This window comes from Chiloscyllium punctatum, chromosome 10, assembly GCF_047496795.1.
Source record: "Chiloscyllium punctatum isolate Juve2018m chromosome 10, sChiPun1.3, whole genome shotgun sequence".
Lineage (NCBI taxonomy): Eukaryota > Metazoa > Chordata > Chondrichthyes > Orectolobiformes > Hemiscylliidae > Chiloscyllium > Chiloscyllium punctatum.
This window is the reverse complement of record NC_092748.1, coordinates 23,988,338-24,005,885: the sequence shown is the minus strand read 5'-3', so window position 1 is coordinate 24,005,885 and position 17,548 is coordinate 23,988,338. Positions and strand designations below refer to the sequence as shown.

The window sequence follows — 17,548 nt, the reverse complement described above, 5'->3', positions numbered from 1 at the left end:
AATGCTTCAAAATACTTCAAAGACACTAGGCAGATAGGGAGCAGACATCCTGACACGAGTTTACGGTGGAAGAGCGTGGTGCTCAAAAAGCACAGCCAGTCAGGCTGCATCAGAGAAGCCGGAGAATCGACTTTTCGGGCATAAGCCCTCCTCAATTCTCCTGCTCCTCGGACGCTGCCTGACTGGCTGTGCTTTTCCAGCACAATAATCTTTGACTCTGATCTTCAAATGCTGCAGTCCTCACTTTCTACTAGAGTGTATGGCCCTAGCAAGAGGTTCAAAAACAGTTTATACTGCTGATTCCAATAATATGTTAATCTTACTCCCACTATCAAGCACTGGTGAGCCCAGATATAAGATTAAGTGAATGAACAAGTGTCTGGAAAAATGGCAGAGGTTGGAGGGTTTTAGACCCTTGGAGCACTGGGGTTGGCTCTGAGCAGGTGGGACTTGTACAAGGATGAGTCACACCTTAGTAGAACCAGGACTAATATCCTTACGGGAGATTTGCTAGTTCTGTTGAGAAGTGTTTAAACAATTTTAGGTATGGGAATGGGAATTTATGCAGATTGGATATAAACAAAGCTGGCCATAGGAAGTACAATAATTCTAAATGAAAATGGAAAATTCAGAAACAAAGCTTAGGATCAATAGGGTCACATTACAGAATCATGTTAAAAAGGCAGAAATAAAAACATGATCTGAATACATAAGGTATTCACAGCAAGATAGGTGAATTAATGACACTAGTCAAAGTAAAGTACATGATTTAATTGCCATTATGGAAATGTAGCTACAAGGTGACCAAGACAGGCAGCTGAATACTCAAGGATATTTGACAGTTAGGAGGAAAAGACTAAAAAGGAATACTAAGTGGAACAGCACTAATGAGACAACGTAAGATCAGTGTATTAGCAGAAGAATTTGTTTGGGTGCAGCTAAGATACAGCAAGAAGTAACAAACAGTGGAACAATTACAGCTTATTGCTTTTCTAGTTTAGGATAATAGACAATGAAGATGCAGAAATGATGCTTTTCCTGGCTCCACCAAATCTCAGAATAAAAGGCAAGTCACTTAGGACAGATATGATGGCACAGTGGCTGAACGCTAAGCACTGCTGTCTCACAGCACCAAGGAGCCAGTTTCTTTCAAGTGTTTTTTTTGTCAAAAGCTGGGAATTTCTGCTTTAATACCTTGCAACATCATTAACACAAGAACAATAGTAGCTCTAGGAGAAGGATCATCACCGTTACCATCTTTCACTAGTGATAACTAACCTGCATTTGAAGCTGAATTTGGTACAGTTCGGCTTCATGTGCTGACTCCATTTGTGCCTGAATATCACTAAACAGATCCTGCTGCTCCTGTGTCAGTTCTGCCCGCTGTTGCTCCACCTCCTCTTTATGTTTAGTAATTAGTGTACTCATCTCTCTGTCATGCTCCCTTTCATGAACCTGTAAATAAAGATAACAAGTGTGCATATATAATAGAACAATACAGCACAGAACAGGCCCTTCGGCCCACGATTCTAATATTACGGCAAGCTAGCACAATTGAACAAAAAGAAGATCTGAGTTGCAGCAGAGCTCTTCTAGCACGCTGAATAATATTTATCTACCACCATCAACTGGGTCATTCATCTTATTGCTACTCAGTGAACATTGTTCTGTATAAATTGCCTACCATATTTGTCTACATAACAAACATGGTTATTTCTCAAAAGTAATTAATGGCTTTGAAGGTTTTTAAGAATATCTTGAAAATATAAATGTAAGCTCTTCTTAATTACGGTCTCTGATCTGCACAAATTGGCACACGTCAGCTAAAAAACAGAAGAGTATAACTTGAGAGATTTTTTCAATTGGGCACATTTCAGAAAGAGCAAACATATTTGTACTGGCAACAATACTTTAACAATAAAGCATTAACCGTTAATGTAGACAATCAAATTAAATCAGAAGGGTGGCAGTTATTTATTGCTGTATTGATGGCAGACATTTTCGCTTTGTTCCAAAATATTAGGTCCATCTTTCCCATTGGACAGTTAGACATTTCAATTTGATTGGAGCATAATGTGGCTGCATCTCAATTTAACACTTTTTATTACATTTATCTTCTGTTTTCTACAGTGATCTAACAAGTCGTATTCCTTCCTATAGATTGCTGAGTTTCAATGATGCAGGAATGTGCAATTTCCAACTAAGAACACTTTGATGGAACACTGTGGCCTTCACTTTGCTTTTGTCCATGCTGGTCACATCTAACTTTGATAGATTGACATTCACAACAAATGATGATCATGGAAACTTCAATCCAAGAAAGTTCTTGCAAACATTCAAACTCATCATAATTTGCAGATAATTAGCTTCAGCACCTTTCTAAACAGCACTGAAGATGTACCTATTCTCCATAGACTGCAGCAGTTCAAGGCAGCAGCTAACCACCAACTTGTAAAGGGCACCTAGGGATGGATGCTAAATACTGGCCTAAACAGCAACACCCACATCCAGAGGGACAATAAAAAAAGACACTGTGATCAATATTCAAAAGTTATGAACGAATCGCAACATTCCTGAAGGTAACTACTCAGAATTGTGCAAGTTGTAAGAAAGTTTTTCTTAAAAATATAGATTCTCAACTTTCATTTTTTGTGCAAATTTTAATTCAGATCTCACATGAAACAAAACACATACATCAAGAGTACAAAACAGGAGAAAGTAAATTGGACACTTTTTTCTGTCACAGATTATGAAGTGCCCCAATAATATCAATCAAGAGGGTGACAGCTAATTATCTGCAAGAATACTTGCCCGTTTAATTAATCCAATTTGTTCTCTTCTTTCATCTTCCTGTTTCTGTTGCAAGTCAAATGCCTTCCTCACTTCTGCATTCAATTTATCTAACTGAAAGGAATACAAAAGATCACAAGTGCAACAATCAATCAAGCATGCCAGAAAAAACACTTTGGATTAGTCACTCAACACTTTACAATGATTTCATACCTCCCTTATTACAAAACATTTTGATTCAAGATAAGTTTCAAAGATAAATTTCTGCATAATAACCTTCAAAAATCAGTACCCATATTAGAATTGACAGTAAGTTATTTGGGCAATAAACTACATTTGACACAGATTAAGAGGTTCATTTCATTGCAGGAAACTGAGGAAATGCATAAATTCAAGAGAATATGGTCAAAAAACTTGGTTCAACATGCTTTGTTCCTAGAATCATAGAACATAGAACAATACAGCACAGAACAGGCCCTTTGGCCCACGATGTTGTGCCGAACATTTGTCCTAGCTTAAGCACCTATCCATGTACCTATCTAATTGCTGCTTAAAGGTCACCAATGATTCTAACTCTGCCACTCCCACAGGCAGCGCATTCCATGCCCCCACCACTCTGGGTAAAGAACCTACTCCTGACATCCCCCCTATACCTTCCACCCTTCACCTTAAATTTATGTCCCCTTGTAACACTCTGTTGTACCTGGGGAAAAAGTCTCTGACTGTCTACTCTATCTATTCCCCTGATCATCTTATAAACCTCTATCAAGTCACCCCTCATCCTTCGCCGTTCCAATGAGAAAAGGCCTAGCACTCTCAACCTATCCTCGTACGACCTATTCTCCATTCCAGGCAACATCCTGGTAAATCTCCTCTGCACCCTCTCCAAATCTTCCACATCTTTCCTAAAATGAGGCAACCAGAACTGCACACAGTACTCCAAATGTGGCCTTACTAAGGTCCTGTACAGCTGCAACATCACCTCACGACTCTTGAATTCAATCCCTCTGCTAATGAACGCTACACACCATAGGTCTTCTTACAAGCTCTATCCACCTGAGGTGGCAGCTTTCAAAGATCTATGAATATAGACCCCAAGATCCCCCTGCTCCTCCACCTTACTAAGAACCCTACCGTTAACCCTGTATTCCGCATTCTTATTTGTCCTTCCAAAATGGACAACCTCACACTTGACAGGGTTGAACTCCATCTGCCACTCCTCAGCCCAGCTCTGCATCATATCCAAGTCCCTTTGCAGCCGACAACTGCCCTCCTCACTATCCACAACTCCACCAATCTTCGTATCATCTGCAAATTTACTGACCCACCCTTCGACTCCCTCTTCCAAGTCATTAATAAAAATTACAAACAGCAGAGGACCCAGAACCGATCCCTGCGGAACTCCACTTGTAACTGGGCTCCAGGCTGAATATTTACCATCTACTACCACTCTCTGACTTCGACCGGTTAGCCAGTTCTCTATCCAACTGGCCAAACTTCCCACTATCCCATGCTTCCTGACTTTCCGCATAAGCCTACCATGGGGAACCTTATCAAAAGCCTTACATTGAGGTACATAAAATTAAGAGAGGCATATACAGAGGAGACACAAAGGAACTTTTCCCTTGATGAAAGGATCAATAACCAGGGGGCATCGACCTTAGAGTCACAGAAAAGTACAGCATGGAAACAGACATAAAACATAGAACACAGAACAATACAGGGCAGTACAGGCCATTTGGCCCACGATGTTGCACTAACCTGAGGTACCAACCTGAAGCCTATCTAACCTCCACTATTCCATCATCATTCATATATTTATCCAAAGACCATTTAAATGCCCTTAAAGTTGGCGAGTCTACGACTGCTGCAGGCAGTGTGTTCCACGCTCCTACTACTCTGAGTAAAGAAACTACCTCTGACATCTGTCCTATGTCTATCACCCCTCAATTTAAAGCTATGTCGCCTTGTGCTAGCCATCAGCATCAAAGGAAAAAGGGTCTCACTGTCACCCTGTCTAATCCCCTGATCATCTTGTATATCTCTATTAAGTCATCTTTTAATCTTCTTCTCTCAAACAAATACAACCTCAAGCCCCTCACCTTTCCTCATAAGATCTTCCCTTCACCCCAGGCAAAATCCTGGGAAATCTCCTCTGTGCCCTTCCCAAAGCTTCCACATCCTTCCTATAGTGTGGCAGTCAGAGCTGAGTGCAATACTTCAAGTGCAGCTACACTAGAGAGTTTTGTACAGCTGCAGCATGACCTCACAGCTCCAAAACCCAATCCCTCTACCAATAAAAGTTAACACACTGGACACCTTAACAATCATATCAACCTGGATGGCAACTTTCAGGGATCTATGCACATGGACACTAAGATCTCTCTCCAAATCCACACGACCAGGAATCTTACCATTAGCCCAGTGCCCTGTATTCCTGTTACTCCTTCCAAAGTGAATCACTTCACACTTTTCCGCATTAAACTCCATTTGTCACCTCTCTGCCCAACTCTGCAGCTTAGCCATGTCCCTCTATAGCCTGCAACATCCTTCCACACTGTCCACAACTCCACCGAGTTTAGTATCATCCACAAATTTACTAACCAATCCTTCTACTCAATCATCCAGGCCATTGATAAAAATGACTAAAAGCAGTAACCTTTCGGTCCAACTCGCCCATGCTGACCAGATATCCTAAATTAATCACGTCCCATTTGACAGAACTTGGCCCATATTCCTGTGAACCCTTCCTATTCATATACCCATCCTTTTACATGCTGTAATTGTACCAGCCTCCAGTACTTCCTCTGGCAGCTCATTCCACATACGCACCACCCTCTGCATGAAAGAATTGCCCCTTAGGTCCCTTTTACCTCTCACCCTAAACCTATGCCCTCTAGTTTATCTATTTATCCTATCCAACCAAGGGAGGCAGTTTCTTTGAAACAGAAAACTTTTCACTGTAGCTGGGTTCAAAATCCTGAAACTCCCTTCCTAATGCACTGTGCATTAACCAAATCACACAGCTGCAACTTTTCAAGAAGGCAGCTCACCACCAACTTCAAAGGCACTGGGGATGGGCATAAAAAAAATCAAAACTCAATTTAGGTCATTGAATATATTGTCTTCTGTACAGCAAAACCATAAATACCTCTTTCTGATGTTGCATTTTCAATTTCTTCATGTCAGACTGTTGCAACTCTTTCACTTGGTTCAGTTCTTCCTCATAATGGCTGGTCACAACTGCCTGAGCCTGCTGCACTGCATGGTTAAGCCTCTCTTCCTGTTCTTGCAGCATAGTCTGCATTTTTTCATTGAAAGTTTGTTCCAATTTCTGTTGAATCTTTCTTTGATTGCTGACCTCCAGTTTCAGAGTGGAATGTTCCTGAAGATGTTGAGCCTTTTGTTCTTCCAGGGTTGCCTCTAGCTTTTGCAATTCAGTAACCTTTCCCTTCAATTCACTGGCCAGGGCTAGAATCTCAGACTGCATTGTACAGTCCAGATCTTGAAGCTTATGCATCAGATCTGTCTTCTCTTTCCTTAAACAATTATTTTCAGCTTTGATTCCACTAAGTACTTCTTCAATCCTAGAAAGATCCTCTGCATTTGACAATACTTTATTTTCAAGCTTGATTTTCTCTTCAGTTAGTTGATTTACATATTCTTCATTTTCACTCAATACTGACCGAAGTTCTTTGAGTTCTTCGCGCAGGGATGACTCCTGCATGGTTTTCTGCCCCAGGATTTCAGATACTGTTTGATTTTTAGCTTTTTGAGCCTCGATCTGAGCCTGCAGCTGATCCCGTTGGCTCTGCAATGCAGCAAGCTGACGGCCAAACAAAGCTTGAACTTCACTGGTGACTGAATCTGCAGCCAACTTTTGTTCTTGAACCCCTTTGACTAGCTGCTCCTGTTCTCGTAGCTGTGTCAACAACAACTGCTTCTCCTGTGTCAGATCTTGCACCATTCCCTTTAACATATTAATGTCACTTTCTTTGTCTTTTTCCACTTTTTCCTTTGTAGAAACCAATGCTTTCTGCTCAGGTTCAGACTCCTGGATATTTCTTTGGCTCTTGAGAAATAGCTTCTTTATTTCCTCTTCACAACGATGCCGTTCAGTACTTTCTTTTACCACTTCTAAACGCAAACTTGACAGTTCCTCAGTGACTGCTTTACACTTCTGTACAGCTTCCTGAGTTTCACTGGCTGACATCTTAACTTCCATATGCAATTTCTCCAGCTCCATTTCTTTGTTTTGCAACTGCTTTGTTAACTCTGCACACTGCTCAGTTAACATGACTTTTTCGTGGTCCAATGCTTCAAAATTCTCATTGGTATCATTACGGTGTATTTGACTATGCAATCTTTTTTCCAGACATTCCAGTTCCTTTCTAAGTTCTCCAGTTTTTAGATTGTGTTGTGTTTCAAGATCTTCCCTAAGTTTAGACAAATCAGCTTCATGACTGAACAGCATCTTGGTTTTAAGTTGCTCAAGTTCTACTTCTTGAGATTCAGCCAGTCGGCTTAGCACTTCATCCTTCTCCCTTTCCATCATCTCCAACTTTATACTGTAGTTTGTGATTTCATGCTCATGCCGGAGTCTCATTTCTTTACTGTCTTCCTTCTCTTGGGCCAAAACAGCAGTGAGCTCTTGAATTTCACGATTCAAATGCTCTTTTTCAGATTTGTACAGCTTTGTCTGTTCTTCCAGATCCTGAATCAAAAGTTTATATTTCTTCTCAATTTCAATTTTTTCCTGATGAGACACCATCATTTTTTCTAAATCTCTGTGAAGTCTCTCTTTCTCGAGATTGGATTCTTGTAGTTTTTCATTTAGATTGATCATCATTGCATTTAAAGTTAGCACTTGTTCACAGGGTCCAGAATGATTTTGAATCGGGCTTTGGAAGATATCAACCTCAACATTTGTTTGTTCACCTTGCCTCTGCACCTCGCAGACAGGTTCCTGGCTACAACCTGCCCCTGCATCAAACCTCGGTTCCTCTATATCCTTCTGACCAAATTGTTTCTGCATGTAATCTGCATCAATTTGCCCTCCATTTTTTTCCAGAGAGCGCCTTTGTTGCATGGTATATTCAATGTCTCTCTTTAATTCAGTAATTTCTTGATCCCGAAGCAGCAGTGAATGCTGCTGCTGTGATATTGTGTCGTCATTAAGGTCCAATTTTTCTTTTAATTCTTTAATGGCTTCATCTTTTTCTTCCACCCACCGATTTAATTGTAGCACAGTGCTTTCTGTCATTTTCTGTTGTTCAACCATCTGAGCAATACAGCTGTCTTTGTCTTTTGCACTCTTAAAAGAAGAAAAAATATTGTAGAACTATGCAGAAAAAGACAGGAAAATCATTATATGATTATGTCATAAATATATACTGTGTTCACTGATCTAATAAATCAACTTTGCTATTCAAGAAAATGAGGAGTGAAAAAAATGGAGATTGTTCACTGAGTGCATTATTTCTACTTTACTCATTTCCAAAGTCTCAGAACAAATGAAATTCCTCATTCTTCTAATCTTCCTTCTACAATTTAAACATCACACTGAACTAACCAAATTACCATTATCTGATTAAAAAAAATAGAAAATACTCAGCTGGTCAGGCAGCACCTTGACAGAGAGAAGTAGAGTTAGTGCTTCATGTCACTAATCTGTAACAGCTGAGAAAAAAGGAAGAAATGTGATGGGCCTTAAGTAGGTGAAATGAGGGAGGGTGCACAAGAAAGAGGAATGTCTGACAGAATAGAGGCCAATAGACATTAAACAACAGGAGAGCTGGTGGTGCATAACAAAAGGGAAGTAGTAATAGAACAAGAAAATGTATCTAGAGAACGTAGAAATGGTAGAATAATAAGCAATTGCTATTCCAAAAGATTTTTTTCTTTGACACCTTTAAGGCAAAGATGGCACTCTCGAATAAATCTTGGATGCTTATGCCCCTCCAAACCTCCCTTCCACTTTATTTCCCTCTGACCACATCATGTATTCACAATACCCTAAGTCCCTTTCTTTAACCATGAACAATGAAACAGCAAGGACCTCAAAATCTAAACTGAGCTCAACAAAACTGGGAGGCACAACGGTTGGCACTACTGCCTCACACTGCTAGGCATCTGGGTTCGATTCCAACCTTAAGTAACTGTCTGTGTGGAGTTTGCATGTTCTCCCCATGTCTGAACGATGCAGTGATTGTAACAAGGTCAGCCAGATGGGCCTCATAGAATAAGATTTCCCTGATTTGGGATGTTAATCTTGTCCAATCAGGGAGTCCTAGCAGACAGATAAGAGAAGGAGTATCGTCCCTACCCTCCCCTTCACTGTTTTGATCACACAGCATTGCCCTTTGATGTGAAGGGCAGTGCTGGTCACTGGCCACTCGGGTGTTTTTCATATCTTCCTGGTGGTGGAAATTGAATAAAGATTCGTGCACTTTGTGTCCTTCACTGTGTCTCACACCTGCACACACACACCATGGGTGGTGGGAAAAAAAATAATAAGCACTACCGCAGTTAGGCGGTAGTGTGGGGGGGAAAAAAAAAGAAGAAAAAAAAGAAGAAAAAAAAATTAACAGGGGATTTACATTAGAGACTGGGTGTCCTTGGAGAAGGAGCACGCGGTGTCCACCAACACCCTGGAGTCGTTCAGGGAGAGGTGGGCGCCGCAGGGAGTGGAGTGCATTATTTCTCCCTCCAACTCTATTTTGATTTAGTCCCTACCCTCCCCTTAAAAAAAAAGAGAAGAAGTATCGTCCCTACCCTCCCCTTCACTGTTTTGATCACACAGCACTGCTCTTTGATGTGAAGGGCAGTGCTCACCGCTGGCCACTCGGGTGTTTTCCTATCTTCCTGGTGGTGGAAATCGAATAAAGGATTCGTGCACCTTGTGTTTCTCACTGTGTCTCACACCTACACACATACACACACACCATGGGTGCTGGGAAAAAGAAAAAAAAAGAAAAAAAAAGAAAAAAAAAGAAAAAAAAAGAAAAAAAAGAGAAGGAGTATCAGTCACTCTGACACTCAAAGCTGGACCAGTGTCAAGGATTTTCCCCGTGTAAATAAAGGGTGACTGGGTGATAGGAGACCAGCCTCTGTGGAGTTATATCAGTGGCAATGAGAGTAAAGCATGCTCCTGAAAAAAACTTGCATTTGAGTTGCAGTAAGCATTTGTGGCATCATGCCATTATTGGGAAGTTTTACTCATTCAATCCTGCCAAAGATAGGGCCTCATATATGAAAAGAATGTTACTTTTTCAGGCAAACGATGCTGGGGCAGATGAAAAGCAATGGGTAATTTTCGTCTCAGCTTGTGGAGCCACAGCTTTTATGGTTATTAGGAGCCTGACTTTCCCTGAGGCACAAAATACTAAACTTTGAAGGGTTGACAGACTTAGCTAAGGAATACTACAAACCAAACCACCTCTAATTCTGAGATGTTATCATTTTACTCTGCAATTCGAAAACCTGGGGAATCAGTATTGGGACTCTTGACTAGGTTAAGATGACTGGCAGAGGCACTTGTCTTTGGTCTAACATTTAAAGAGATGTTGGTATATGGGATTAATAATGTTACCATGCAAAAGCCTACTTGGTGAAAACAAACTGGACTTCAAATAGACACTATTTTATCACTAGAAAATGTGAGTGCCTGGAATGGGTTGTCACAGGTAGTGGTGGTGCCAGCGAGTACAATTTAGTTATTTAAGGAATATTTGGGTAGGTACATGGATGTGATGGGTATTGACGGAGATGGACCAAACACAGGCAAATGGGAACAATTTAATTGTGAAAACTGTGTGGCATGGACAAGTTGGCCCAAAGGGCCTGATTTTATGCAGTAAACCTCTATGACTCTGATATCCTATGCATAAAAAGGATTTTCAATCCTATTACCGAAAAAAGGACTTCAGTTTTATTTTACAATTTCAAAAATCAGAATACCTTGGCTTCAGAAAAGCAGGCTAGAGTCATGGAGTCCTACAGTATGGAGACAGGCTCTTTGGCCCAAACTGGTCCATGCGACCAAAATGTCCATTTACGCTAACCACATTTCCCTGCACTTGGCCCGTATCCTTCTTAACTTTTCCTATCCATGTGTTTGTCCAAATGCCTTTTAGATGTTGTTAATAAACCTACCTCATCCACTTTCGTGGTAGCTCATTCCATATGCGTACCACCTTCTGTGTAAAAAAAAGTTGCCCATCAGGTTCCCTCTTATTCTTTCCCCTCTAACCTTAAACTGATGCCCCTCTCGTCCTTGATTTCCAAACCCTGAGAGAAAGAAAGAATGCATTCGCCCTATCCATGTCTGTCATGATCTTATACATTTTTAAGGTCCCCCCTTCGTGTCCTACACTCTAAAGAAAAAGTCCTAGCTTGTCCAACCTCTCCCTGTAACTCACACCATTAATCCTGACAACATCCTTGTAAATTTCTTTTGCACTCTTTCCAGTTTAATAACTTCCTTCCTTTAACAAGGAGACCAAAACTTGATACTCCCAAGTGCGGCCTCACCAACATCCTGTATAACTGCAACGTGACTTCCCAACTTCTATAGTCAGTGCCCTGACTGATGAAGGCCAGTGTGCAAAAGGCCTTTTGCACTGCCCTGCCTACCTGTGAGACAATTGTGAACCTGAACTCCAAGATCCCTCTGTTCCTCTACACTCTTTAAGGCCCTACCATTCACCATGAAACTCTTACCTTGATTTGACTTTCCAAAAGGCAAAACCCAACACTTTCTTTATAACAGACTCCATTTGGCATTTTTCAGCCCACTTCCCCAGCTGATCAAGGTCCTGTGCAATTTCTGATAATCTTCCTCACTATCCACAATACTGCCTATTTTAGTACCATCAGCAAACTTACTAATTATGCCTTGTACATTCTTATCCAAATGATTGATATAGATAACAAATAGTAACGGGCCCAACGCTGACTCTAACACAGTCCATTAGTCACAGGGCTCCAGTCCGACAAGCATCCTTCCACTATTACCCTCTGCTTCCTAGCATCCAGCCTATATTGTATTACTTTGCCAGCATGCCCTGAATTCCATGCAATCTAACCTTCCAGAGCAACCTACCATATGAACCTTATGAAAGGCCTTACTGAAATCCATATTGATTGTGTCTACTGTCCTGCCCTCGGCAACTTTCCTGGTCACTTCGTCAAAGGATGAACAAATTTGAGAGGCATGACCTTCCATTCACACAGCTATGCTGATAATTCCTCATCAAACCCTGTCTTTCCAAATGCATGTATATTTTATCCCTCTTCTCAAGTAACTCACCCACCACAGATGTTAAGTTTACTGGTCTATCGTTCCCAGGCTTTTCTTTGCAGCGTTTCTTAAATAATGGCACAATATTCACTATCTTCCAGTCTTCCAGGACCTGAACCGTAGCTAATGATGCTGCAAAAATATCAGCCAGGGCCCCTGTAATTTACTCTCTGGCCTCTTGCAGTGTTCCTAAATATACCTGGTCAGGACCAGGAGATTTATCCACCTCCATACATTCTAATACAGCTAACATCTTCCCTATTGTGATATGGATAGTTCCCAAGATATCACCACTAACTTCCCCTAGTTATCATGTCTTTCTGTGTGGTAAACACAGAGGAGAAATATTGAGAACCTCACCCATCTCTTGCACTTCTACACATACATGTCCACTTTGGTCCTTAGAATCCCTTCAGTGTGGAAACAGACATTTGGCCCAACAAGTCCACAGAGTAACCCACCAAGACCCATTTCCCTATCTTATTACTCTATTTACCCTTGACTAATGCACCCAACCTATACATCCCTGAACACTATGGGCAATCTAGCATGGCCAATTCACCTAACCTGCACATCTCTGGGGGTCCCTATTCTCTCTCTCGTTATTCTTTTACCTTTAATATACTTAAAGTACCACTTTGGATTCACCCTAATCTTCTCAGCCAAAGCTATCTTGTGCCCCCTTTTCACCCTCTTGATTTCCTTCTTCAATAAACTCCTGTATTTCCTATATACCGCCAGGGATTCCCTTTATCCCAACTGCCTGTACCTGAGTCACACCTCCTTTCGCTGGTCAAAGCCTCAATATCTCTTGCCATCCAGGATTCCCTATTCCTGCCAACCTTGCCTTTCACCCTCACAGGAACATATAGACCTTGAAGGCTAGCTATCTCACTTTTAAAAGCATCCCACTTGCCGGAGGTCCCTTTGCCTGCAAACAAACTATTCCAATCAACACCTGCAAGCTCCTGTTTAATGCCATCAAAATTCACTTTGCCTAGTTTCAAAGTTAAACCTGTGGACCAATTTTATCCGCTCCATAACTACTTTAAAATTAATAGAACTGCGGTCTCTGGTCCCAAAGAGTACCCCCAGCGTCACCTGTCCTGCCCTATTTCCCAAGAGGAAGTAGAGTTTTGCCCCATCCTGAGTAGGAACCTCTATATACTGCTTGAGGCAACTTTCCTGAATGCACTTAAATTCCACCCCGTATAAACCCTTAACGTTCTGGTAGTCCCACTCTATGTTAGGGAAATTAAAATCCCCTACAACAACCCTATTGCTCCTGTAAGTCTCCTCAATCTCCCTGCATAATTGTTCCTCTAACTCCCGTTGACTATTTGGGGACCTATAGTACAACCTCAATAAATCACTATCCCCTTCTTATGACTTAGCTCCACCCAGAAAGCCTTACTGCATGATCCTTTAGTTATTTAATCTCTGAGAACTGCTGTGATACTTGCCTTCATAAAAAATGCAATTCCCTTTCCCCTCCTTCCACCACTTCTGTCCCGTCTAAAGCATCTGTACCCTGGCACATTAAGCTGCCAGTCCTGCCCCTCCCTTAGCCACGGTTCTGTAATGGCTATAAAATCTCAGTCCCACATACCTATCCACATCCTGAGTTCATCAGCCTTACCGGTCAGCCTTCTTGCATTAAAATAAATCCAATTTAATCCAATAGGCATTGCTTGCTCCCTGTCGTGTTCCAGCCTGACTTGTCTCTTCAAATTACTATTCCTGATTACCGGATCTCCTTTGAGCCTTGCGCTTGCCTCCTTGCTATTGAGGATCCCAAGCCCTGACAATCCAGTTTAAAACCTCCCTAGCAGCACTAACAAACCTGGCTGCCAAGATATTGGTTCGCCTCCAGTTCAGGTGCAACCCATCCCCTCTTGAACAGGTCATCTCTGCCCCAGAAAAGATCCCAATGATCTAAAAAAACTTAAATCCCTGCCACCTGCATCAATCCTTTAGCCATGCATTCATCTTCCATACTCTCCTGTTCTTACCCTCACTAGCACATGGCTCTGGAAGTAATCCAGAGATTATCTCCAACGAGGTGCTGGTTTTTAACTTTTCTCCTCGCTCCCTATAATCATTCTGCAGGACCTCATCCTTATTTGCACCTATGTCATTTGTGCCAACACGCGTAATGACTTCTGCTGCTCATCCTCCCTCTCAATAACACTCTGCTGTTCTGAGACATCCTGGACCCTGGCACCTGGGAGGCAATACACCATTCTGGAATCTCCTTTGCAGTCACAGAATCTCCTATCTGTCCCCCTACGTATCGAGTCTCCTATCACTAAGGTGCGGTTTACCTTTATCCTTGCCTGCTGTGCCCCAGAGCCAGTCATAGTGCCACCAACCTGGCTACTGCTGCTTTCTCCTGAATGGCCATTCCTCCCCTCCACCCAACAGTATCCAAAATAGTATACTTGTTTTACAGAATTCATACTGCTCAAGAGGATTGCAAAATCCAAACATTCCAAATAATAAATGAGACTGAAAAAAATTGCAATTTGCTCACTTGCTCTGAACATTCCAGCTGAAGTTCTAAATCATGTGCTCGCTGCTCAAGCCTCTCCATGCGTTCACTCTGTTCTTTCAAGTTCTGTTGGAAGAGAGAGATTTGTTGCTGGGCCTGAAGGAGTTCCACAAATCCAGGGCTTTTGTTTTTCAAGATCTCACTTGCCTGAAAAATAATATGACATTTAAAAATTCTTCATGAATGCACTTCTTTAGTGTAATTCTTAAGGCAAATTTCATAACTATTTTACCACCATATTTGAATAAATCAGGTATCCAAGTGCTCTCGCAGAAATTAATTCTTCAGACCTATCACATTGCTTGAGAAGCCTCATTCAATTAAACACTTCTTCTTCCTGGAAAGATTGAGAGGATAACCAGTCTGTACTGGGAGAGGTATCCGCTTTCCACTACATTAATACCTCTGGCATGTGACATGCAATGCAGTTGGTAACATCAAAAATACCAAGTACACTAATTTCAGCAATAGCAACCTCAAAGCTTTTTAAATTTAATTTTCCCAATTGTACACAAATGTCTAGGAGCAAATCATTTGATTTCATGTTGTCATGATGCGCACTTGGGCAGACCTCAAACCAAGAAAAATCCAAAAACTTTCAATCATTCTTTGGCCAACTTTGTGTTGAATGTGGCTGTAATATGTCTTGTTACACTTCTCTATCAATAATTTATCAATTTCAGTTCAGAAATCTCAACTGATTCAGCCTTTTAGAGAAGAGGTACAACTTTCACCAGTCACATAAAAACAAACTCCCTGATTTTACTTTTGACTACCATACCTTTAATTCGGCATTTGTGCTTCCTTATTTCACAGTTTGGGGGACTAATCAACTTTTAGTTAATGTACATTTACCAGTACATTTTCTGCAATAACCTTTTGTACAGCAGCTTCATTAAATGATTTTTGAAAATCAAAATACAGTATATCCACTGGGTTCATTCTATATATAGTTTTCTTGCAACAATCTCATTTAATCACTTTATGGTTTTGTAATATAACTTAGATTTCTCTTTATGTATGCAACCTATCCACATAATGCAAACTCTGGTTTCATTTGGTGAATCTGTATTATACCTCTCCAAGTTGTAGTGCTCAAATTGAATGCTATGCCAAATAGGTCCTTACCAGGCTCTGCACAACTTGGGTATCACTTCTTTCTTTCATATTCAGTTGTTTATAAATTCCAACATTCCAAACGTCTTGGTCATCCACCTCATTGTACACTTGTGCTAATTTCTAAGTGATATGGTTTTCTGCAGCTTCTAGACTTACATTATTAAGAAAATAGTAATACAGAGGACATATTGGCTATAATAGATTGCGAAACATTCAAACAGGATATAACTGTACAGATAGGCAAACTGGAAGAAGAGATCGAGAAAACACACTGGCCCATTAGATGCAAGAAACAGATGAAATTGGAACAGACAACAAATAAATCATAGACACATTAATCATTTGTGTTACTTGCATCTCTACTATGAAGACAGATAAAGTAAGAACCATAAGTTTAGCTACATTAAGCAGCTTAAATGCAGTATAAATGGTATTCCAAAAGTTAATTGGACTAATATGACTTGATAGTCTACCTTCTAGCTGCAGAGGAAATAACAACTTGGTGAATTTGATCTTCCAGAATTACTTCGATTTTAGATCATTCAAAGGGTTGGAATTGTATTGTTTATCAATAAGAAACAAGATGCTGACACCTGTTATTAAGGACATGATAGTAGAGCATTTGGAAATTGTGATAATTAAATAGACTCAACATGAAATTATGAAAGGAAAATAGAGTTTGACAAATCTACTTAGGTTTATGAATTGTAAGTAGCAGGGTAGATATAGAATGAACCCAGTGGATATACCGTATTTTGATTTTCAAAAATCATTTAATGAAGCTGCTGCACAAAAGGTTATTGCAGAAAATGTACTGGTAAATGTACATTAACTAAAAGTTGGTTAGTCCCCCAAACTGTGATATTTCATGTTGGCCTGTGTCTTGCTTTGCACCATGCTGAATGCAAAGTGGTCCCCTTCAACTTATATATAACCACTATCTCAAAAGAGAGATAGTGATCCCTTGTAGACTGTTATTAATTACCTAATGGACTGGAAACCAAAAGGAGGAATAAACGGGATATTTTGGATTGACAGATTAGCGCTAGCCAGATAACACAAGGATCAGTGTTTGCAGTGTCAGTTATTTACAAATCTATATGATTGACTTGTATGAAAGGAAAAGTACAACAGATTCAAATCTGTAGAGAGTTATGTTGGAAAGTGGTAAAGGGGTTGCAAAGAGTTTGCAAAGGAATATAGGAAATCACAACAGGTCAGGCAACATCCATGGAGAGAAAGCAACCAAACGTTGAGTCTAGTTGATTCCGCATCAGAGTTGAAATGTTAGCTTCATTCCTCTCCATGGATGTTGCCTGACCGCTGTGACTTCCAGCATTTTTTGCTTTTAGTGCAGATTCCAATGTCTGCAGTAATATGCTCCTACAACTATAGACCTGGTTGGGCGAGTGGGCAAAATATTGGCAAATGGAATACAAAAAGTGATGAAACGTGAAATTATCCATTTTGATAAGGAAAATCAAAAAGCAGAATAATCTTGTCATGCTGAGAGATTTGAAATATGTGCATTGAGAAGTGAGTACTCTTGATCAATCATAAACAATCAGACAATCAGAAAAGCAAACATTATGTTAGCTTCTATTACAGAAAAAATGAACGTATAAGTACTCTTAACAGAATTATGTACATCAATGGCCAGAGCAGACTTGAAGTACCATAATAACTTATCTCACCCAAGGGAGCATCACTGCAGTCCCTCCACATCAAGTACAGTTTATTACATTGGTTCCCGGGATTGTTCTATGAGGAGACATTAAGTTGACTGG

General features: G+C 40.6%; 1 protein-coding gene across 4 annotated transcripts in view; it reads right to left on the bottom strand.

Annotated features, from left to right (window-relative positions):
• pcnt (pericentrin) overlaps window positions 1-17,548 on the bottom strand; it is a 310,379-nt gene that overhangs the window by 222,017 nt on the left and 70,814 nt on the right. For all 4 annotated transcript variants that reach the window (XM_072578710.1, XM_072578712.1, XM_072578709.1 and 1 more), the window contains 4 exons: window positions 14,625-14,789; window positions 5,942-8,104; window positions 2,812-2,904; window positions 1,279-1,455 (listed from right to left, as the gene is read on the bottom strand). In XM_072578710.1, coding sequence (XP_072434811.1) covers window positions 1,279-1,455; window positions 2,812-2,904; window positions 5,942-8,104; window positions 14,625-14,789 — 2,598 coding nt within the window. The remainder of the gene's footprint in view (window positions 1-1,278; window positions 1,456-2,811; window positions 2,905-5,941; window positions 8,105-14,624; window positions 14,790-17,548) is intronic.